At 41.7% G+C, this 24,093-nt stretch overlaps 2 protein-coding genes across 2 annotated transcripts; one reads left to right on the top strand and one right to left on the bottom strand.

Moving 5' to 3' along the window:
* The first annotated feature begins 503 nt into the window (after positions 1–503).
* Positions 504–16,871, top strand: psmd12 (proteasome 26S subunit, non-ATPase 12). The gene is given in 13 exon segments (XM_022224700.2): positions 504–662; positions 2,626–2,685; positions 3,908–4,036; positions 6,316–6,357; positions 6,359–6,424; positions 7,924–7,968; positions 7,970–8,029; positions 9,258–9,413; positions 11,003–11,137; positions 11,831–11,943; positions 13,464–13,638; positions 15,374–15,451; positions 15,701–16,871. Coding segments are annotated over 13 exon segments (1,374 nt in total). The 5' UTR covers positions 504–560; the 3' UTR covers positions 15,914–16,871.
* LOC110973691 (collagenase 3-like) lies at positions 16,737–23,436 on the bottom strand. The gene is made up of 8 exons (XM_022224699.2): positions 23,156–23,436; positions 22,402–22,703; positions 20,649–20,962; positions 20,093–20,254; positions 19,577–19,725; positions 18,931–19,078; positions 18,403–18,663; positions 16,737–17,889 (listed from the first exon to the last, which is right to left on the bottom strand). The coding sequence occupies exons 1-8, from the start codon at positions 23,270–23,272 to the stop codon at positions 17,768–17,770; spliced, it is 1,575 nt and encodes a 524-aa protein (XP_022080391.2). The 5' UTR covers positions 23,273–23,436; the 3' UTR covers positions 16,737–17,767.
* Between the last annotated feature and the right edge of the window lie 657 nt (positions 23,437–24,093).

Below are 24,093 nucleotides of genomic sequence, written 5' to 3'. Positions count from 1 at the left end.
TATAAATTCCCAATTTAGGACTGATAGTTTCCAGCATGGGATATTTCTTTCACAAAAACCCCAAATTGCGGGCCTATTTTGGATAGAGGCGGGCGGCTACGTTCAGAAATGAGGGCTTAGCTTTACTGCTACTTTAAGAGTAGCCTATCTTCGTTCAAAGGCGAATAAAAAAGAATTCGTGGCCCACCCCCCCCCAAGAAATTGAAACGAAAAGTGATCTTCTGGCCATAATCTTGAATCTCCAGTGCAAAAAACGGAGGCCAACCTCTTCACGAGAATCCACAGGCGGCGTTATTTCTGTCCGATTTTGCCATAGACATAAATTTGCAGTGTTTTCCAAGGGGCCTGTATTTGGTGTCGTGCAACCTGTACTCACTCTAGTACTGTTGCGGTCGTGTACCAACCTCGTTTCCCATGGGTGTGATTTATTTTCGAACATTCCATGGAAAATCGTTAAATTAAGGAACATACACGCAGTGCATGGGGTCGAGGTTGGCCACGGACTGAGATTAGTAAAATAACCGAACCACGACGCGACGCGTGCATGCTCAAAACGCAAAATGGACGGCACAGGAACAGGAGATGGCAGACTTCAGAAGATGGAAGTTGATTATAGCGAGGCTGTCGACAAGAGAATCCCTGAATGTCAGCAGCTTGCAAAGGTTGGTCGTTTTAAAATTTATCTGGTCCAGGCAGGCAAGGGTAGACTTTATTCTTCGTCCAACAGAGTATCGTTTTCGAGGACATAGAAATCTGCAAGTCATTATGCCTACTCTTGGCATTTTGTGTTAACCAGTTGCAGTATTACCGACGTTGAATTGCCCGCTCATTTGTAAACTGTATAGCATTTTTTCAACATTCTGCATACAGTTCATGTATTTATCAGACCCAGTAAGTGTGGGTTATACTTTAACGTCATGATTAAGACTAGCCAAGTGCCCAACGTCCCCAAGGTAACCTCGAGCATGTCGAGTTTGCAAGTTTCGTGCTCCTACAATGTATGCTACATCATGTATGACTATTCCACCAGCAGTAGATGCACAGATCACAACTCAGGGACTGTCCTTGGATTTGGAGAATTCCCTTTATTCGGGGACAGCACCAGTCCCTCGAAACAGAGAATGTCCCCATAAAAGGGGACACTTTTTCCCAAATGGCCTTGAGTAAAAAATGTCCATGCACTAGGCCTATTATTTTTTTCTCCCACATTTTCCATCCATTTAACCCCTTCATGACATGTTAGGGTAAGGGATTTAGACCGGGTCTGCTGGGCTGTGGTTTGGCTTGGGCGGTATTTCGGTATTACCGAATACCGCGGTTTTGTTTTTAACACCGAGCAACACCGACTAACAATCCATGAATACCGGAATACTGACTAATTCGGTATTGGATTTCAATACCGCGGTATTCTGGCTAATTTGTTCAGAATGTTCCCATAACCCTCATAAGATTAAATCAGACAATTATATCCACAACAGTGACTGCATACTTCGTGGTTTTAGTCATCCAGCATCACGTTTGTATTGTCTCTTTTGGTGAGGAGATAAGACGAAACGTGATACTTCAGTATGCAGCCATCAACCTGCCTGTCAAAAGGTTTGGTGTGAGTAATGAAAACTTCCATCAAAATTTCTAGACGATGAAGAAATGGCGGCAACTTGGCATGTCTGTGTCATGTGACGATCATGTGACAATGCATGCAGGCATGCAATATGATCCCTACTCAGGCGAACGTTGGAAGTTGTTACAACGTAACAATTTTGCAAGTAACAAATATTTTTTGACGAGAATTTACAGGGATATCTTCAGAAATGTTTAGGATCTCAGACACAAGTTAGTAGGAGGTATTTTGGGGAGTACTTAGAGTTGATGTTTTAGGTTTTCGAAATGATTTGCAACAGCTTTTTGTTTGTTTTTAACAGCCAAAACTGATTTTAACTTCGTAACAACTGGAGAAACAAAATGTTACGTTGTTGTATCAGATTATGACAGCTTCTGTATTCTCAATTGAAATAAATTTCATTTGGAGATTTATCCGATATCATAATTTACCTCTCTGTTGATAGGTTAGTTAGAAAATAAACAATTTATTTGGTTTGCCAGTGGTATGAAATGTCATATGAAACAGGTCTTCAAAAATGTCACACTAAATACCGAAAAAACAGTGAGGAACGATGAGGTTTTGCCCTTGCAATTGTTGTGTAAATGAACTTTTTTTAATGTTAATGAATTGAATGTAATCAACACATATTATTTGACAAATATATATGAAAATTAAATGGGAAAGTGAAACTGGTCATGTTTTAAATGATCGTGATGATTGTGATGTCCCTGAAATACACATTGGCCCCCATATCAGAATTAAAACCCACATGTATGTCCTCATTAAAATGATGAAATTCTTACATTTTGCCCATCCATACTACAGAAAATCAACAGCATGTACATGTACTCTCAATCACTGCCAGCTGCATGACAGCCTGACCAATCGCTATGCAGCTCCTATCATTTCCCTCTTGTTTTCCTGTCACTCACAGATAAAGCTACACTGTGATTGCCCAACTTTGCTTCCATTCCAATGACCAATCATGGTTCAACTTTCACATGTTGTTTTTGTATGTGTAGGATGGCAAGCTGTCTGAAGCGATAGAGAGTCTGTTGTCCCTGGAAAAGCAGACAAGGACGGTGAGTCTTTAGGATAAACATGGTTTATTTTAGAGAATCTGAACATGTACATGTATCCATATGTACATGTACAGTACCCTGTTGTACATGAAGTTAAAACTTGCCTCGGAATACATGTTCATCCCCCAAATGCCAGTATTTGTTATGAACATCTCAAACCAGTGATCTCGCCCAGTGTTTTGCTAAATGAACTAACTTTTAACTGTGAGGTCAAGAAAACTTTTTCTGTTTCCGATTAATGCCTCTCAAAAATAGCGTTGACCAGTTTGTCAGAATCGTTTTTTATTTTGGTGGTCATTTTACCAAATATTGGCAGAAAAAAGTGATAAACAGTTGTCTCAATATCAAAATATCTACATTTGGCAATTTTATAAGAATTATGGACAGTGCACACTACCGTGCACAACACTAGCAAGGTGGGAAAGGGGTGAACAATGCCCGTATATCGTGTGGTAAGCACGTGCCCTGCATCTAGAGGAGCAAACGATAAACTTTGAGCTATGGCAGGAAATTGTGCAAAAGCATGCTCGTTTAAAGTTTTCTTTCAAAAGTTGCAAACATTTAAATGCATACATTTTGACGTGGAAAAAAAAACTGTTGAGAGATTTTTAATTTGATTTTCTAAGTCATGTAAGTTGCTGATAAAAATTGTAGGTTCACACCAAAAAATTAAGGTCTGTTGGGAAACCAGATGCAGATTTTTTTTTGAGGGGGGGCTTAACTCTGTGGGGTATTTAGGCTAGATACACTGCTAGGCACATCAGTTTTCATCATTTGTCAGAGTGGCTGGCTTGGGAGTCTGCAGTTGCCAGTCACCTAAGATCCAACAGTGGAACTGTTCAATGGGACCACTTTCAACAAGGCAGTTTGTCTGGCTGTTACTGATTGCAAAGTGCAACAGAGCACTGCACATGTACTGTGCTGCATCTAGCAGGATTTCAGGAACTCACTAAATGCGTTATGATACAAGCATCAACATATTCTTGACCCTCCTAATGGGATTTTACATACTGTATACCCCAGGGAGTACGGGTTAAAGAATATCCAGCTAATTTTCCTCTGCATATACATGTACATGTACTTCTAGTTCCGTCCTTGAGGAGTCTTTGCAGGTACCAGTAGGGTCTTTCGTGTGGAGGGTATTAGCATACAGTTCCTGCCTGTTGAAAATTACGACAAAGTTACCTGTAACAACCGTTTTCTTGCTTTGTATGCTCCTTAGGCAGCAGACATGCACTCCACAGCACGGATCTTGGTAGCCATCGTCAGCATGTGTTACGAGGCGAAGGAGTGGGGTCTGTTGAATGAGAACATACTCCTTCTGACCAAAAGGCGTAGTCAGCTGAAGCAGGTACTTAAAGGTCAATGAGGCTGACAAAGGCTCTGTGCATACAAGGCCCATAGCTTATTGCTCCAGATTGCCAACTTTACAGTTACCATACATGTGAATGCATTTTGAGGGTACTAAGAAAATGGGTATCATTTCCAGTAGGCCCATTTGATATCAAAATAATCATAACAGGGTTCTCCCATGTACAAACTTGCATATCGGGCCCGATACGCAATTCTGCCTGATAGGCAAAAAACGGGCCGATATCCATTTTTTGATCCCCAATATGCACAATATAATGATAATAGTATTGCTCAGAATTATTTTACATATTGCCGATTGCATGTCCGGAAAATCGAGACGAATGAGCAATTAATAGTCCTGCATTTTTTCGTGTACTTGTACATACTATCGGTAGGCTACCCAGTACATGCATTGTGCACCACAGGTTGTTGAACATTATGTCACTTGACCCCTCATCGTCTCGACGGCTGTTCCATTTAAGACTTATCTAAAACATGGACTGAGTGATAAGATACTACAATGTACATGTGCCAATGGGCTGTTCCAAAACTTTGGCAGCAGTTTAGATTCTTGACCCCACGCCATGGCTTCGCAGAATGTTGGTAAACCACAACTGAAATCCCCCACAATTTTGAAAAATCCTGCGGAGAACCCTGCATAATGTGCAATATTTTTCTCATAGCGAAAATTGAATTGCACCTTTTGTTATACAATATATTGAAATATTAAGCAGTCCAATTTACATGTACCTGAAAAAAAGTTGCCTATATTCTTCCACCACACTTAGCTTTATTGCATTAATTACACTGGGTCTGTCAGGTAGTTTTCCTTTGTGCCCCACATGCATTAATGTATCTGGATACGGGCCATTGCACAGTACAGATTTTTCCAGTTTGGACTGCAGGTGCCTGCATACAAGGGGCTGTTGGCCGGACTGAGTACTGACCATACCAGTCATCCGGTCTTGTCAGTGATGCGCAAGACACATTTCGTTTGCCCATTTTGAACATTTAATCACAGTGTCCTTGTAGTTTTGAGGGTTCAGGAAGGTCATGTTTGTCACTAAGATCACACTTCAGTCAATAGAACGCTGTTGGCAGTTTGTTGAATGTTAATACCAAAACTTCAAATACCGGTAACTCCACGCAAAGTAGCAGTGACATGAAGTTGGGAAAATATGACTTTGGCACACATACATGTACATATACATGTACAGCTGTACGTGTCATAACCCAATTTACATATGCATCATGTACATGTATGTAAAATGGAGGTTGTCGCCAAGTGCATTCGGTGTTAAGATACCGATAATTGGTTCTTTACCATGTTTACAGCACTGCACCACATTAAAAAATAAAGCTGCTCAGCCATTCAACTATAAAGTGCATGTTGTATCTGATGATACATGTATGAATTCCCAAAGATGTACAGGGACTAACTTTATTCCAGTTAATTCCACTGAATTTTTTTATGGTTATTGCAGTTATCCTAGCGCAATTGCATTAGCGCAGCTGTATGTATTGCCCTCGCCTAATGACGATCTGTTCTCAAAGCAAATTCCCAAGGAAATTTATGACTCTGACAAATTCTTGTTACATACATGTATGTACATGTATGAACTATTATTTACAGTTTTTTTAACCTGTTGCCACCAGTCACCGCTCCTTGCTTGTGCTGCCAATTGGTCTTAACTTCCAATTGTGTTGGAAATTTCCATGTGGGCAAGTGTGCAGGCGGACGCGCTCGGTACATGTACATGTAGTTTACTTGGCAGCTTAACTTGACTTTGTTGGTTTCATTCCATCTGACTAGACATCTTGACTATATATATACACCTTTGACGGTAACAAGCCATGGTTCAATGGTAACCAGTGCAGTGCGTACCACCATGTTTTTGTTGGCTTTATTTTCGCATGTGAAAAATGCTTCAAAATTCACAATGATTAGCTGTTTTGAGGTAACAATTTAGTTTTCTACTGGGTCAAGGGCTAAGAAAATAGACTGGAGACAGACTCAAGTTGGATTCACCTGACATACAGTATCTTTAGGCCAGTGCAGCACTTTGGGGGATTGGACAATGTGATTGTCAGACTTTTTTTTATGCATGACCTTCTGACGCAACAGTGAGTTTTTTTGTCGGTTTAGGTAAAAACAGGTATCAAACAGGCCTAATTTCCAGTCATACCCATTTGCATTCCTTCCGAGTGAGTGAAGGGCAACAGGTGTAAGTACTCAAGACCTTGGACTGTTTCGGCAACTTTTGTTTCCGTGCGTAGGCCGTAGTGAAGATGGTACAAGAGGCATGCAGCTATGTTGAAAAAAACGCCCGATTTGGAGACTAAGCTGAAACTAATAGACACGCTCAGGACAGTCACCGCTGGCAAGGTACGTACATGTATGGCCAACTTCACACAGCTATTAAAGAACTCAAAGTGCACTTCGAGTGTTGGTGTTAAAGTTTCTGTAAATCACAGAAATTTTATCAGTTTGTGCCTCTGACATTGCCTTGCTTTGGCACTGTGTATAATATTACTAGTAGACTAATCAACACCCTCCTTCTCTAAAGTTACTGACAGGTGAAATACACATAGCTGTAAACAATTTTCGAAATTTGGTCCACTGGTTCACATATCTGTCTTACAGGCACGTGAAATGCACGGTTGAAACTTTATTTTAAAGCCGTGGTATTCTTTACATTTAGTCACGCGGGTGAAAAAGGTCTACGTGACATGTACATAGTGAAGACAACACATGCGGAACGTTGTTAACATTGCTCAGTGTTCTCCAAGGTCGAAAATTTTGTCAGGGCGGTAGACATAATTGTGAGCGTGAAGCCCTTACCTTAATTTTGGATTCTGGGGCAATTTCCAGTCCACTTTCGTCTGTAATTTGGCCCCAAATCTGATTGCATTTACAACGTGAAATATTGGCTAGGATATTCTCCAGGAGGAGTTTCTTCATCAGAAGATTTGATGATAAAATTATTTTAATTTCCGGAGCATTTTTAGCAGAACCTCATGTTGGTGACTCAAGACATGTTTCAGATGAGCAGAGCATGCGGTTTTCTCAATGATCAGTTGACTGTGATAAGGCAGAGTAAAAACAAGCCTCAAAATGCACCCTTGAATAAAAAAAAAGCCAAAAAGATATGTTCAGGCAAAGATAAGTTTACAATTTCCAGCTCACATCATAAAAATGAAGCAATCCCTCCATCGGAGCAGAGCATGGGTGCCACTCAGGCATGGCACGGTCCTTCCACTGTCGCCCGCATAAACCCTGCAAGACAATGTTGCCCCGCAGGTACCACTGGGTGTACATGTACATGCTTGCGCAATACAATGTACGTGTACATGTACAAAACATACGCGATGGTTTTTCAGGACACAAAGATTGACTATGCATAATGGTAGGCAGCCAACGATCACCGCCGTCAGTGCATCATAAGCGTTGTCGGTAAATTCAAACTTGATCCACAAACTGCGGCAAAACTCTTTTTATTAAAAACTTGAGAAAGTAGACATTCTGGGGAAAATACACTGCTCAAAAAATAGCAGGCAAATTTTAGGAGGGCGGCAAAATTTTAGCGGGGCAGCCCAAAATTTTGTCAGGGCGGTCCGCCCTGCTAAAACAGCCCTGGAGAACACTGGTTGCTGTTGCCAAGTGATCTGGTATGATTTCAGGCCGTGTAACATGCACAGAATTCAGGATGCCTTGATAATTTCCGTGGAAGACGTCAAGCATGTAACTCCCACATGCAGAAGGTGTCAAGATCGATGGCTCAAATCCGGCTTCCATCAATGACTTTGTTCAGTCACATATCGTCTTGACAAGAATTTGATCTGGAAGGACATGTCACCAAGGCATTTTTCACGTATTGTTTTCAGATCTATGTGGAAATTGAGCGAGCTCGTCTGACCATGACACTCGCCCAAGATAAAGGAAGATCAGGGTGATATCACAGAGGCAGCTACCATCTTACAGGAACTGCAAGTAAGTACTTTGCTGAGGGTAGCCAAGTTGGTACAGCGGCATTTCCCTTACCTTCCAGCTCTGTGACCTGGGTTCATATCCCACCCATGTCGACATGTGGATTGGGTTCTTAATCCTCCTGAATATACTTGTCATCTATCCCCTGGGTTTCCTCCCACTTCTGAAACTGAGTAAATGTATTAATTAATTTTTCTGTCTTTGACAAGTTTCTGGAGGGGACGAGCTACATGTACAGTACTACTGGCACTTTTAAGAAATCAGTAATATTTTTGAACAGAATTGTAAAACTAATAATAGAATAAATACTGCATTTGCTGTGCTAGTAACAACTGAACAAGTACATGCTGGTTGGTACATTTATACTTGATATCAGTGCTTCTAGAGAGCTTCACATTTATCCCCATCTAACCCCTTTTAATTGCATCATGATCAAAGTTATTGTAATTTATGCATCAGTCCCAGATTGGCACAGTCTACCTTTTATACAGATACCTACAGGTACGTGTACTGTATGTATCCTGCAGAGAAAAAGCAGTACTTGTACAGTGTCTTTCTCAAGAAGTCGATAGGCCCCCCACAGGGTTCCAACATGCAATACTGCTGCAGTGGAGTCATCATTGCATTTATTGGACGCCGGAACGATACATACTCATTTCTCGAAAATGGTGATTTGCAGCCATGTGGCCCAGACTTGAAATTGTTAGTAGCACCACCCGTTACAGATTGACACATAAGTGCAAAACAAGCCACTACATGTATGTACATGTAGTTTGTTTTTTTATTAATGGGCTACTGACGGCAGTCCAGCTGAAATACTGGTACATGTAAGGCCAATAGCATGCCTGCCAACTGTTGCAATTTAATTGGAACTGCTCCGATTTTCGACACCTAAAAATCAGACTGTTCTGTTTTTTTCTAATTTGTGGAGAAAACAAAATCTGGAAAAAGTCGTACGCATAACCATGCACCGTCAGGGAAGTCACGAGCATTCAGAAGTGCAACCAAAGAATTCCTTATTGTTCGTCCCATTATTTGTGACTGTTCTGGTGACTGGGCTTGAGTCCAGTCTTGTAGATGGTCTCATCTACAACACTGGAGGCTAGCAATACCGCAGAGCATGGCTTCAAGCCACTAGTGTGGTATCTTTGATGGTAATGTAATTATCCCCCTTTCTCCAGTAACTGATTTGATTTGTAAAAAAAAAGTGTTGTCTCTTGGGCTGTCTCAGGTGGAAACATTTGGCTCCATGGAGCGCACAGAGAAGGTCGATTTTATCCTGGAGCAGATGCGGTTATGTCTAACCACCAAGGATGTCATCCGTACCCAGATCATCAGCAAGAAGATCAACCCCAAGTTTTTTGACTCCAGTGAAGCAAGTGTGCAGGTATTGCCTTATCAGAGATCACACTAATTTAGAACGGAATATTAACCAAACCAACCGAAGGCCTATTAAAGCATTAAGAATACGGGCGGTTCACAATACAGTGCGCCACCAAGAGTTTGCCACAGACAGGCAACTTTTCCAGTTTACAGTTGACAGGCTGTCGTGATTGAGCACACTTCAGAGCATAACTTGAGGATATTTGATTAAGTCATTGCCTACACCACTTAAAAACCATCGTTTTAATTACCTTACACCAATTTGCACTAAGCAAGTTCAAATTTTCAAGCAAGATTAACCACTTCGTGCCGGGGCATTTTTCAATGTTGAGGATGCTGGGCCGGCATGACTATCATTTTTTCCGTTTTCAAAATCCTTCAACAATTCATCATTCCATTTAACAGTCCTTTATAGCCACACAGAGTAATCTTCAGGCACTACTCTTAGTTGACAGGTGACCTTCATTGACGCCCGAATATTTCAGCCAGGCCTGCAGCCTTGTAAACAGAGCCCAGATTGTGCGGTGTTATACAACTGTCTTTTGTTCACGAACCTGGCTCAGTGCACTGCTGACCTCTTTTCAATAGGGGCCAGATTAGCATGCAACGGTGCTGTGTGGCTCATTGCTGCGGTGGTGGAGAGCTTTTGTCCCCAGTGGTAATCCACTTGCTCTAAATACCCCAAACCCTGGTATACGGTTTCAAATAACTCTGGATTATCACCACTTTTGAGAGTGAAAAATGCCAGTAATGCCCAGCAGCCTGGTCTTTTGTTCGGAGTACGGTCTTTTGTTACAGGGCCCTGTTTCCTTTGTCCGAGTTCGGAGACCCCGGCCACACATATAAACCATACGGCTCCGATTTCGGAGTCCCCGGCTCCGATTTCGGAGTCCCCGGCTGGTAGTGGTTAACAAACATTTGGAAAAATCACAGTTTCCTGCGCACAGCTCAATTTAGCGAATGAGACTTTGTCTACTATTTATCCCATAATGCACTACCAAAAGGCCTCTCCATGACAACCTCTTGGTGGCACACTGCATTTTCAGTCGTCGGTATTGTATCTATTTCACTGTACATGTACGTGTATATTCAGAATCCAAGAATCTTGGTCATAGAACACAGTGCGTGACAGTGATAGTCCACCTAAAAGCACTTGCACCTTCCCAAAGAGCCTTAGTGCTAAACACTCCTAACAGCAATCCTGTGTTTTCTGGCAACTACTATCAGCCTAGATTTCAAGCCTGACCAAATGGACGGTATCCGAATTATAAATGCATCAGTGAGAAATTGATGTAGCCAATTGCTAACGACTTCCATTAGTAGAAGTATCTTGGCCAGTCATAGCCATGTGCGTTACATTGCCCACTAACATAGATGTACTAACCCAGTGGATTGGCATGTGTTTTAAAAAACTGAGTCGCTCACAGTCTGCACCCCCTCCTTGGAAATCAGCTTAGTGTTCTCACAGGGTACACAGAAGTGGGCTCAGTGGTTTGTTCTTACATGTTCGCAAACAGTGTCCTTGACGTATAGAATCCAGTGCATTTCATACTCTACCTCAAAAACCATCATTCCCCCTTTTTTTGCCAACAGGAGCAGAAGCTGAAGTTCTACCGTCTAATGATTGAAGTGGATCAGCACGAGGGTGCATACCTGGACATCTGTAGACATTACAGAGCTCTTTATGACACTCCCATCATCAAGGAAGACTCCACCAAGTGGAAGGAGGTCTGACAGACTTGTCAATATTTGCTCCAGCAAATGAAGTTGATAAAATATCCAATCTTTTTCAGTCCTGAGCCATGCGCCATTTGTACATATAGCAACGCTTTTGTATACTCAGGGTGTTTCTTGGCAAAAAGTGGATGCGTCAGAAAACCACCGTGGTTGAAATGAGAACACTGCTGAATGCAACCAAACTACAACAAATTCAACAGTTGAAGATGAAGCTACCGTCAGTGTAATGGAAAGAAACGCAATAGTTTGAATAAGAATCGGCTGAAAGTAACAAAGTGCAACCCAGCGGAAATAAGATTACTTGCGGATTTGGTATCGATAAAGCAGTGACCTGCCAGTGACCACACATTGTTTCATTCAGCTTTGAAATAGAAACTGGATTGATTTCTGATCCATTGATGAAGGTTGGCGGTACAATTCATCCATCTTACATCATTTCCCATCCATTACTCTGACCTGACCTTGATAAACCAGTGTCATTTCTTGTTCTTACGTTACTCTGTTGAAACTTCTAAACAATCTTCTAAAATGATGGAAATATGATTGCAGAAGTGTGTGGTCTAAAAGAAATGAGAAAAGTTTGATCACTGACCTGTACTTTCAAATTCCCAATCTGTGCTTCCTGAATCTGAATTTGTCTTTTCTTTTTTCCTTTCCATTCTCGCATTTTATCACCATTCCTAGATCCTGAAGCATGTGATTCTCTATCTAGTGTTAGCGCCCTTTGACAATGAACAATCTGACCTGATTCATAGAGTAGCTGAGGACAAGAATCTGGAGGAAGTAACCAAATACAGGTAACAAGCTGCAGATCCAACCTACTGAGAAATGTTCCTATTTTAACTGTCTCTGAACTGATATCTTGTGATGGCTGCAGTACATGTACATTCCCTCTGATGAACTGTTACTCGCAGCAAATTAAGTTTGCTTGTTTGTCAGATCTCAGAATAGCAAATCAGAACCATTCGACAGTTTTGATGTCTTCATTTTAAATGCAAATCAGGCATTTTCTAGTTCATGGAAGGAGCGAATTTTGTAATGGATCCTATGATTTGTTAAAATTGCTAAATATGCAAGTGATTAAAGATGAGCTGTTGGTATTTAAAGAAACTCTCCCCAGTTGAATACAAATTCCTAAGTCGCTACACTTTCTGACCTGCAACCATTTTCAGAGCCAGTAAGCAAAAACGTTTTAAGTAACGCGACAGCGTTCACAGTAAACTCAGGCCATTGGTCAAAACTTCATCACTGTGTATATCCGTTGTGACTAATTATCATCTGAATGTACGGAAGTCTGTGTTGTCGTTGCATACATACTGGGCACAAGGTGGCAAGTATCTATCTGTGAATCCCTCTTTGTCACTGCTGAGAGGGCACATGTGCGGAAAGTAAAGTGGAACACCGCTGTAACAAACACAAGGGTGTCCACACACAATATTTTGTACAGCAGCCATTCGGTATAGCAGTTTTCAGTCACAGATGTACACTCCCATTCAAACTCCAGCCCTTTCGAGCCTCTGGCGGCCCGCCCACAAAATGCATTGGTATAAGGATTTGGGGCCAACAGTTAAGCCCAAAATACAAAGTTACAAGTAAAAACCACTGAAATTCCTGTATTTTGTTCAATGTATGTTCATCTTCCTTTATGATGTTCACCTATTGGGTAGTCTTCACTGGAAACCGCAAAATGAAATCCACTTTTCCTTGAGTCACCTCTTAAACATTGCATGCAGTATGTACATGCAGTACACTTGTACTGGTTCCTGTTGGTAAAATGGAACACTAATAAATGGGCAAGGCCGGGAACCATTCTAATACATTGTCACTGTAGGCATATAAATGTTTAAGTTTGCAATGAAATGTCAGGCAAGCATCTTTGAAAATAATCAAAAGTAGCTACATGTAGATATTTATGGAAGATTTCTATGAGTGTTTGGTGAATTTTTGAGATAAGATTTGCCAGCTGTGTAACGATGATCATGCAGTAAAGTTTTCCGTACCAGAGTCACCAGTGTCACATATGCTCAGCAGCTGGTCTTATATTACGTGGTCGCATAATGGACACACACATGTAAATGTAGGCTTACATGCATTGTGGGCTACCCACAAACTGCCCATCATGTCAGCCATTGTTTCATCGTGAATGCAGTTTTCCTCGACTTGAGTTGTCATCCGTTTTAAATGTGTTTCTTTCATTCAGAACAATATTTGAATATTTGAAGTGCAAAAAATTTGTACCTGAATGTTTGGTATAGCTGTGTTTGTTACTACAGCATTCAACTTTACTTTCTTGAATTCCCCTCTCTGCATCATTTAGGGATCTCCTGAAGTGCTTCACCACCCAAGAGCTGATGAGGTGGCAGCAGGTGTGCGCCATCTATGAGCAGGAGCTCAAGCAGGGCTCGGCCGACAGCTCGCCCACAAACGTCTTCAGTGAGACTGACCAGGGTAAACAGCGCTGGAATGACCTCAGAAACAGGGTAGTGGAACACGTGAGTAACACCAGACAAACTCTTGGCGAGACTTGAGCATTGCCTCATTCCAAACAGGTGACTGAATTTAAACCTTGGAAATGTAGAGACCATTACAACAGGGCTGGAGAGTTCAGTGGGGAGAAATCTTGCCGTACTTTGCAGTCGATTTCCCAAAATGCTTAGTAGCGTCTTAGGAGGGGTAATTCTTTCTTGTGGCTCATCCTAGGATCGATTTCGCCAAACTCTGATGCCTTCCACACACCTTTACTTCCTTAGTAACAAGGCCGAACTCATTTTGACAACTCTTAGGGTCATCTTATCTGCATACACTTTAGAGAAAGGCAACAATATGGTGCTCATGTTTCTTGCTGATCGCGAAGCTTGGCAGGCAGTTAGGCGAAGAGAGGATATTCCAAGATAGAAGAAATCCACTAAATAGCCTTAATGACAAAGAATTCTTCAGGAGATAAAGGTTTACAAGACGATGTATTCTGAGATCTAAAAAGAGTTGAAAATGAATCGGAGCCCCACACCCGGTGAGTAGGCAGTAGTAATCACCACTCAGTGAAAAATCTTGTACTAGACGTAGGTTAAATTTTGTAGTCATCGTGCAGAAAATAACGAGCAAAAAAGATTTGGGCTGGGGAATAAGGCCTTGATTAATGTTGGTGTGACATAAGAAATTATTCCAGTTGAAGATTGATGTAGGACGGATGTTAGTTTAAATGTCTGGGGAAAATCTTCCCTGATACATGTATCGGATCTTCATAGCCCTAGATACACATATACATGTACTTGTATACTTTGGGCTGGACAAGTTTCAGCAGACAAATTTTTGACTCAAAACAGTTGCCAATCGACTACATTGTATCTTAAGTAATAGCTACGAGCACATATATTTCTGACAGCTGTTGCATGAAAGTGCCACCTTTAACTTGACACAGCTTAGAACGTGAAAGGTCATCCTCATCCAATAAATAGATTCTTGTTTAACTGTATATCTTACACATCTTGCTTAAGATGAGTTAAGTGAAATTGATCTTCGGACATGTCTGAGCTGAGATCGATCTTTAAGCTGGGACTAAGTCTTAATACGGGTTGGAAGATAAGACAAGTTTCATGCGATCAACTACTGGAGATGGTACGCTATTTAGGTTCATATCCTAGTACATGTGCAAGTTGTACATTTTCAGCATCCATTCTTCCGAGTCAAACAGTTATTCAAGACTAGCCAAGAACATATCCTATTCGTAACTACATGTACAGTAACTTTTGAGTCAATAAATCAAAACAAGTTCAAAATTTCCAATTAAATTCCATAAATTTCAAGGGGTTCATTCCATAGTTTTTTCTTGGGGCACGCATTGGGGTACGCATAATGCACGGATGGCGTAGAACATGAATAGCCAGTGTAGTGAATTGAGGACTGTCAAATGTGTACTCGTTGTTAGTACTACACGTACCGGTAGTCCAATATTGTAAATATGCAGCCTATACAAAGGAAGGGGACCAGATCTCATAGGAATCTAAATTGCATGTGACACTAGAAATGTTTGTTTCTAAATGCAGCTTAAATCCAGTCATATTAGAAGTGAGGCTAACATCCGAACTGGTCCATATGCACATAAAAGAGTTGAGAGGAGTTAAGAGTGTATGCATAAACTGGTCAAATATTAAAGCTTGGATTACCAAAACAACTGTTTTTCAAAGAGATGTGTGACAGTCAACATTTGACATTTTGTTTTCCATGCAGAATATCCGGGTTATGGCCAAGTACTATGTTCGCATTACACTGACGAGGATGGCACAACTATTAGAACTTGATGAAAGTGTAAGCTTTAAGTTCACCCCTAGTCATTATATACTTAGGTTGTGAATTAAGAATACATCGTTTGGTACATTACTGTCAGACTTTGTAAGATTTTAGACTGAGGATTGTCTGTCTTATGTACCATTTTGGATGCCCTATTTTGTTGTGCAGATTTTTCTGGCAGTCGCCTTTTTCAATTGAAGTCTATTCCATTTTTTGAAATGCCAAACTACAGTGGATGTTTATACTTAAAGAATTTTACTTTTACAGGAGGCTGAGGAGTTCCTCTCCAATCTAGTCATCAAGAAAACCATCTATGCCAAGGTGGATCGTCTGGCTGGCATCGTCAACTTCTCTCCCGCCAAAGATCCCAACGAGATCTTGAACAGCTGGTCCATGAATCTAAACGAACTGATGCAGCTGGTCAACAAGACCACGCATCTCATTAACAAGGAAGAGATGCTTCACCAGTTCAACCGTTAGCCAAGTCATGGCTGTCCCAGTCATCTTCAACTTGTCACTGGTTGTGTGACAGGCACATTGGAGGGTTCACGTCATCAACAACAAAGAGATACAGTATATGTACACCTACTCGTCAAAGCGTGGAGTCTTTGTCATTTTGTCTTGGTCATTTTGTTTTTCACCTGATCAGCCTGAAGTGTCGACTTTGTCTTTATGTTTCTGTTAGCATGCAGTGAAGTAGTGTTGTATTCGAGTCCATTTTCAAGTCCCAACAAGTCCCTGTATTAAAGTTCATCACAAGTCATTCAGCCTGCTCACAAGTTATTCCAATGAGTTTTGGCAAAAGCATCCTTTTGTCATTGTTCACCCTGTTACTTACGACTGGCCTTGTGAAAGGACGTGTGCTAGACTCAAACACGACACTGCACTGTAGTTGACAGGCCGAAGGTAACGATTTTCAGTCTACTTTGTGGTCAACAGATGTTGCGGTGTTGATGGTGACTTTCAGACAGAATTCCTCTCAGTGTAAACTAAAATTAGTTTTTTTGAGTCCTGAGGTGAAATGGTCTTTTTCTCCAACCGGCCTGGCATCCTTCCAGCATAAAGGGGAGTCTCTCATTTTGCTGTCATTAAGTCACGGATGTATGTCCTCTCTGCTCAGTGTTCAATAAAGCTTCATTTATTTAGACTAACTTGACAGATTTGATGACCTCCTTCGCAGTCTTTGCCTCAGAATCTAACAATTTCCAGAGGAGCAAAAACCAGCTGCCGGAAAGCGAAACGTTTTAATGCAGTTTTCTTGCAGTGGAACTCCTATAGAAATTTCTCCATGTTGCCTATCACCTCTTGTTCCAATTACATTTTATTATCTTGAAGTGATTCTCCGTTGATGTTTTTTCCTGTTAGACACACATGCGCGTTGAAGGTATACTTTCTATACAGATTAAACAGCCACGTATATTGTGGGAAAATGTACCTATTTAAGTGTTTAAAATTGTTATGTTATGAGTCTTAATAGGTCTGTCTCCCAGACACACGTGATATAAGCCTACATTTGACACCAGAAGGTCGTTATATCCATTGCAATAGGCAAAGATCACATAGCGTTACACACAGTGGGTAGTCGGTAATTGGAAGTCACCAAAGCTTTCATGAATAGCAAAAGAATGATAAAATCCATTGCTGATTGGCCTTCATTATGATAACGATACATGACGAAGAAATTATATTACTTGAAAATCTGCCCTGAAGCCTGGTTTTCAAAACTTAATGTTCCTAACGAAATGCCTGCCCACGCAGCATGAGGGGCCGATCTGAGGGAATCTGATTTGTTTGGTTTTTTGGCCCCATTCACGTCATAATATGTGTAATTGGACCTTTCACTGTAAAAGTTCTGATTTCATCGTGTACGGCGTTGTAAGGTAACAAGGAAACCGAGCCCTTCGAGAAAGCTTTCATGTATTTTTCAAGGAACTCGTAACGACGCTCTCGGTCACCCTTCATCTTCTTCTCTATGAATTTCTCTGACATTTCAACATACATTTTCTGGTTACCGATATACACCTTATTGAAGCATAATAGAAACTACATGTGGGCTTATATCTTATAACATAGCACATTAATACATGTAAATGTACATGTGTTCACCGTATGAACTAGGCCTACTGTAAGTACTCTCTAGACCGCCCAAAATCTCAAATGAATTAACTGTCTTCATAATAAATCTCATCGGTATCATGATACAATGTGTTGTATTTTTACCGACTTTTGAAAGTTTAACAAACTTAAACAGCTTTTCAGAACCACGCAAACTCACGAGTTGATCCCATGTGTTACCGCACGTTTTCACTTTAATCGTGCTCTACGTTTGCCCGATTAAGGTGAACAGCCGAGAAAGTCAACGCTGAAAAGATGGGCTCTGCTCCCACGTTGTGACGTGATTTGGTTGTTGACGTTCACCTCAAAATACCGAGAGCCTTTCAGAAACAGGAAAGAGCCTGCAAATATTGAAATGCATGTAAAAGCGTCGACTAATAGCTCTGATACAGTTTGACGACACCGTCCTTTTAAAAGACTTTTCTAAAAGATACGTCCTGGCTTAGAGAAAATAGAACTGCTGGTATTCGTGCTGAAAAAGATCTAAATTATGCTAACAAGAAAGCTGTCATATTGACAACATGGCATGTCAAATTAGCGAAATGCTGTCATAAAACGGGATACATGTATTATGTAACATTGGCAAAATTGTGTAACAAGCCAATATTGCGTCAAAATGACAAGGTCGTATTTCGAAGTGACAAGATAGTACAGTATGTCAAACTGACAGGATTGTGTCAGTGTGAGGAACGACCTTGTCAAATCCTGTCATTTGGAGACACCCTGCAAATCCTTTCATTCCAATAGCCCAGTCATATGCAACGGGACGAATGATGACGAATTTTTTTTGTCTCAGTTTGAGTAGCCCGTGATCAGGATTTTGTGGGTGGCATGAGCACGCTACCGAGGCTTACCGTCATTCAGCATCTCGCCTCCCGTCACCCCAGTTGGTAGATTGACCCAAACCTCACTGACACGTCGCGGATAACCTGCCTCCACAAACTCCGTCACCTCGTCATACAGCCACACTTGGTCGCCCCGTATTAGGTAGGTCTTGTTAGGTGCCATTTGGCCGGCTTGGAGTGCAGCCATGGGGGGACGTCTGATTCTCATTGCACTGAGTCTCTTTGGTTGGCCGACTCTACGCTTGCCATTGTAAACGTAGTACTTGGAGCCTTGTAAGAGAAGCAAAATTTCATAGTGTTGGCCATCAATGACATTCTTCGGATAGACTATCGCCCTCATCAACTTTGAGACTACCAACACCTTTAGTGACTTGATAAACGTGCGTTTCACAACGCGTTGGCCAATCACAATGCACGAAATTTGTCGACCCAACGCGCGTTTGGAAAGGGTCGACAGATTGCGTGCGTTTTGATTGGCCAATGCAATGCAAACTCCTGGAGGCGCACTATTGTGAATCTTGCAAACATCGTCCGCACCTTTAAAGAAGACCACGTTTCCATCCCCTCGCTGGTACACAGCCGTTATCCTCTTCGGTAATCCTTTCCAGTATCGTTGGGCTCGCTCCCCACCGGGAGGAGACAGCAGCTGTCTGTCGCTGATGCGGATCAGCCAGACCAGATTGTCCTGCGTGAGCGAGGTGTGGTTGATCAGTGACAAATCTTAGGAAGCAGCCATGAAGCTAATAATGCTTGAACCTGATGGTTTTTATATAGGCCCTACTACGGGTTTTTCACACTTTATGTGCCTCAGTATTCAGGTCTCTGAAAGGGGGGCTTAGCGAAGAACTTCGCAGTCACCCATATAGCCAGGACGTATAAGATTATGTCTTACTATCGGTGTTGCAGTCCATCACGAGTCCGTTCGTAGTCCTTTCAAAAATCCAGTCATAAGTAACAAACAATGAAAACGATATGCTTTTGTCAATATTCGTATGAATAGCTGGTGACATGAAACTCCCATGGTTTACAAGGGATTGTGGTGGACTTGACTTAGCTTGTTCGTTCAATCAAACTTTCATCCTGGCCATCGTTCTTATATACATTCAGAACCAAGACCTATGGGCTTTTAAATAGATTATGTGTATTGATTTGAAAATCACACCCGCTCCGCCCACAAACTCACCCTGAATGCGAAAAGCGTGTTGTCCATTTTCAACAGAGCAGTGAATGGCTCGTGGCACATGGTATACACGGCGTCCGGCGGTCGCTTCGTGCGCCGTGTTGGAACGGCTACTGCCCTGTCAGGTTCAGGTCGGTCACCAAGTCTTACGCCTAAGGAGATCGGATCATTGGATTGTTTGAATCTATGACCAACTCCCCTGAAAAATGAGACCGCAAGATACCCCCCTCCTTTGCATACTAACTGACGTCATGACATGTTCCTATTTTCTGTCATTCAAAACTCACATTGCTCTAAATACTTATTTCAAAGTGAGCGTTTTGCACGGAAAGCTATTTTTAACTTCGTGCTGAAGACGAGTTGTTTTGTGTGACTGTGATGCTCCTCACAGAAGGTCGAACGACATCTGTACTTTTGGAAATCTTAGGATGACTTTCGGTAAGGTTAATTGCCCGTCGCTACACCGATAAGTGGACCCCACGTTGGCTCCCTCGACCACACACCCATCCTTACACTGACCGTAAATGTGTTGTATTCCTTGCGTGTCATCTTGGGGTAGTTGGTAACCGTTAACGGGAACTTGCATATAGTTTGGCCACATAAGACTATCTGGATCGTCAGAATGAGCCAAGCCAAGGCTGTGTCCGATCTCATGAGCAGCGACTAGAAACAAGGCATATCCTGCATAAAAATGATACTCCTGTTAAGTTTTGCGTTTGCGAGTTTTCTTTTTGACAAGCGCTATTTAATGACAGGCCTTTTCGCTAACCAAGTTGGTTTTGATTTTGCCACCCATTGAGTTCCGTACATGTGATTTCATTCTGTGGTAACAGCACTGGTACTTCATATACCATTGGTGCTCCTACTTTATTTCGTACTGTTTGTCATTTTTTAATTTATTTTTTATTTATATATTTATTTGGTCTCAGAGCAGGGGGTTGACCACCCCACCCACCGAATCTGCGCCTAAAGTGTGCAGATGCTCCACAAACAAAAATGAACACGGTTAGCAGGGATTTTATGCTTACGGTATAAGGGTGAGCATTAAACTAGGTTAAGGTGTGCTCAGTCTCACCTACTCGGCCGTTAGCTGTAAACATTTCATCGTCATCGAAGTGAATGTCACCCTCCAGGTCGCCCCAGAAGCTATTAGGGGAGAAAGCGTGCGCCAACTCGCCGTCCTTCCCATCAAAGGAAAACCACTGCGGCTCCTCTGCATGGTGCATTCTGCTGCCGAATTTGATCTTGATGTCGGCCCCCTGAGACGGGTCCTGGACCTCTCGGAAGGTTAGAGGGGTGACGTCACTCCAAACTTTGAAGGCTTTCTTGATGATTCGGCGTACCTCTTGCGGCTGCAGAGCATTTTGGCCCGACGGATAGTTCAAATGTCTACAGTCACGGAAAAAAAATTTCTGTTGCCGTATTTACTTTAGATTTTCCTCCCTGAACAGGGTATAACACATTACGCAGTGAAAGTTTCGGACTAAAGGTAACATATAATTTCTATAATAAGCTTTTTATGTACTCATGAAGCCTTTTTTCAAACACCCAGTACGTCCCCCGAGAAACTTCGATTCAAAAACCTTCAAATAAGGTGCCAAATAAGTCTAAAGGACATTGCTTGTAAGAATCTCTACCACTTCGAGTCGTTTCTCCGACTTTAACCACGTCCCTCCCTCTACTGTTGTCCATTGCACAAGAGAACAAATGCCTTTAGTGTGGCGGCTTTAGCTGTGAGATGAATCCGATCAATCTTCCAACGTTGGATTGCTAAGTAAATCTGCATGTAAATGAACGCTTTACTCGGGCCCAAGCCATTAATTATTGTGCAACTCTTCGGTTGAATGCACAAGATTTTTTTCATTCATATACACTGTGCTGTGCAACATCGGTGTATCATAGGGCGCACACTGTCTTCATAACCTCACGATTCCACGTGGATTTGTGGAAGTTAGCTGCAGAAGCAAACCATGCAGATTCAAGTTGAGGACTTTTTACACCGCCAACAAGCAAGTTTGGCGAGCGGATAATTTGGTAACCACAGTTCACAGTCATTTCAAATGAAGACCATAATTGTGATCTTGGAATTATATGCTGGAGGCTATACTCGTCGAAATCCCTCGGTCACCGGAGGAAATTATTTCGTTTGGAAAATACATGTACATGCATTTGGGCCATCATCTGGGAAGTATTCATGGGTAAGTTACCAAACGATTAATTTTGTTCTCAAAAGGTAGATATGAATTGTCATCGTTATTGTGATATTTAAAACATACTTACTTCAATAGTAGAGGAAGAGTTAAAACTGAGGTAAAGGTGGAAGTAAATTAGCTACATGTAAGTGTGAATTTTTGACAGCAATTCGGTGATCAATGAGAAGAATTGTACGTTACAACTAGCAGGTGAATATCAAGTAAAAATGACGAAAATGATGCTGTAAAAAGAAAATGGAAGGATTTTGCATAAAAGTGAATAAGACACATTGAACATGAGAGAAGTGCAAAGTGTTTTCCTCTTAAAGAGTGAAAATTTTGTAATTGGCACCAAAGTGTTAGCGCGGCAAATCGAATAACTCAGGGAGAACATCAACTCTTAGAACTTCTAAAACAGTGAACGTAAATGTAACGAGGTTTTTTCCCCCGTTGATTTTGAAGTTGTACTAATTTAGTGTGACAACTGTTATTTTTGTGTCTATCAAGTCAATTCTGATGGTCTGTCATTATTTTCTAAGAATGTACAGTTAGCTGTACAGTCTTACAAAGAATGTACATGACTGTACATTCTCAAGTTTTCTGAACAGGGTGACATAACAAGAGTGATTCAATTACTTGTAACTGATGTCTGTTTTTGTCCACCTGAAACTTCGACCGGTAATGCTATACTGCAGAGGCAATTCGATGTTCATCATAACTTCACCAGCCCCTTCCCCACCGGCCACCACGTCTGGACACCCGCAGCGTGGTTGCCTCATCATCTCGACTGTCTGTCGGTCTGGTCTGCCCGTAACCGGTAGATGGAAAAAGTGCTGCATCCGCCGTATGCTTGCACTCAGACGAGGGTCATCAGTCGAACTGATGGGTCTCCCAGAATTCTCACCTGTGTTCATGTAGCCGTATTTCTTCAAGTACCTCTAAAGAAAGAGGAAAAAGCTGCCTAGGTCGTTTCACCGCATAATCTTAAGAATTTTAAGAAATTAGAGGTACATAGTACAGTAGGCGTGTATCTTAATTTCTTGTCAGATTCGACTACATGTATATATGGCAGTCATCTAAGTGCAAGCCATTAGACTGGACAATTATTATTACCCCATCTGCCACACATCTTGAAAATATTTTTCACGTACGAACGTAATAGCTCCACATTACGTACGTGATAGTTTAACGTACGCATGATAATTTCACCGACGTTCATGTTAGTTTGAGGTACGGACATGGCAATTTTCACTTAACCTGCAAAATATTGGGGGGTGGCAGTATAGGTTTCAATATGCAGGCATTACGCTGTCGACAACTAGTTTAACGCTTTAGTTACTCCGAGATGGCATCTCAAATGGAAAGATCGATAGCTATAGTAGTTTCTTACCACAGTGCCGCTTAGATCTGTTTCGGTGACTTCATGATGTTCCCTCCGGCTTGGACGAGTTGCATCGGTGCTCCAGAGGAGCAAAAGAAAGCACAGTCTCGTCAAGTAATGTTTCATGGCCAGAATTATGCAGAAACTAGACAGCTCTGATACTAACTCCTTCGCTTCTGTCAAGATTGATTCGCTAAGAATGTGTCTTGCAGACGTCTGATATACAGACGTGAGCTCACCCTTGCTTTTATACGCGACGCTGGTGTTAGGTTGTCAAGTATAAACGATATGCAACGGGTCAACGGTGACTTTGCAATTCGCTCGATCGTCTTGTTTTTATTGAAACCTGATCTGCACGGTGACAGAAAAAGGTGTCCAAGTGTGCGTGGGAATATGGACAAGTCATTTTCCGTTACTTCGCGTTCTAACGTCATTGTTTCAACCTGTCTAGCCGTCCACTCAACATCCTCGCGTTTACCATCGTCAAATTGTCTCTTTTCGGCCTAATCGTGGCATTTGAGCTTTTTCTATGACCCCAGTGTTCTACAGATTAGTGGTTTTTTACTTTTATTTATTCATGGCTATGGTCAAGTTCAGACCTCTTAAAGCGAGTGTAGCACCCAAGAATGAAGTTGCAGATCATTTTGGCCGGACATGCGTGCTTGAGAGGAGCTCACGCGATCAAATGATATCAAATCAGTCGATCTTAATGCACCTCCTAGGATTTGGGCATCCGAACCAATTAACCCTGCGCTTGTAAGAACAAAGACTACGCCAGAGTACAGGTGTGGGTCGAATGCATGAAATGATTACCATACGCCTAATTTGGCATCGTGTTTGTTGCTTTCATCAGACGTTTCGACCAAGTTCATTCCTGAGTCCTATTTCCTCGTTTATTTTTATTATTTTTTTATGTGGTACCTGACTGTGCCCTTTTGTCCACGACT

The sequence above is a fragment of the Acanthaster planci genome, linkage group LG07, assembly GCF_054643075.1.
Source record: "Acanthaster planci isolate LZ-2023a linkage group LG07, COTS_SCS, whole genome shotgun sequence".
NCBI lineage: Eukaryota > Metazoa > Echinodermata > Asteroidea > Valvatida > Acanthasteridae > Acanthaster > Acanthaster planci.
The sequence above is the reverse complement of the archived record's forward strand: the minus strand, read 5'-3'. Positions and strand labels throughout refer to the sequence as shown.

Coding starts and splice junctions, on each gene's coding strand:
- LOC110973691 (XM_022224699.2), bottom strand. CDS start 23,272: ATGAAACATTACTTGACGAGACTGTGCTTTCTTTTGCTCCTCTGGAGC. Junction 19,726..20,092: donor AGGAATACAACACATTTACG/GTCAGTGTAAGG, acceptor CGATCTCCTTAG/GCGTAAGACTTGGTGACCGA. Junction 17,890..18,402: donor AGGCGAGATGCTGAATGACG/GTAAGCCTCGGT, acceptor CAATATTTGCAG/GCTCTTTCCTGTTTCTGAAA.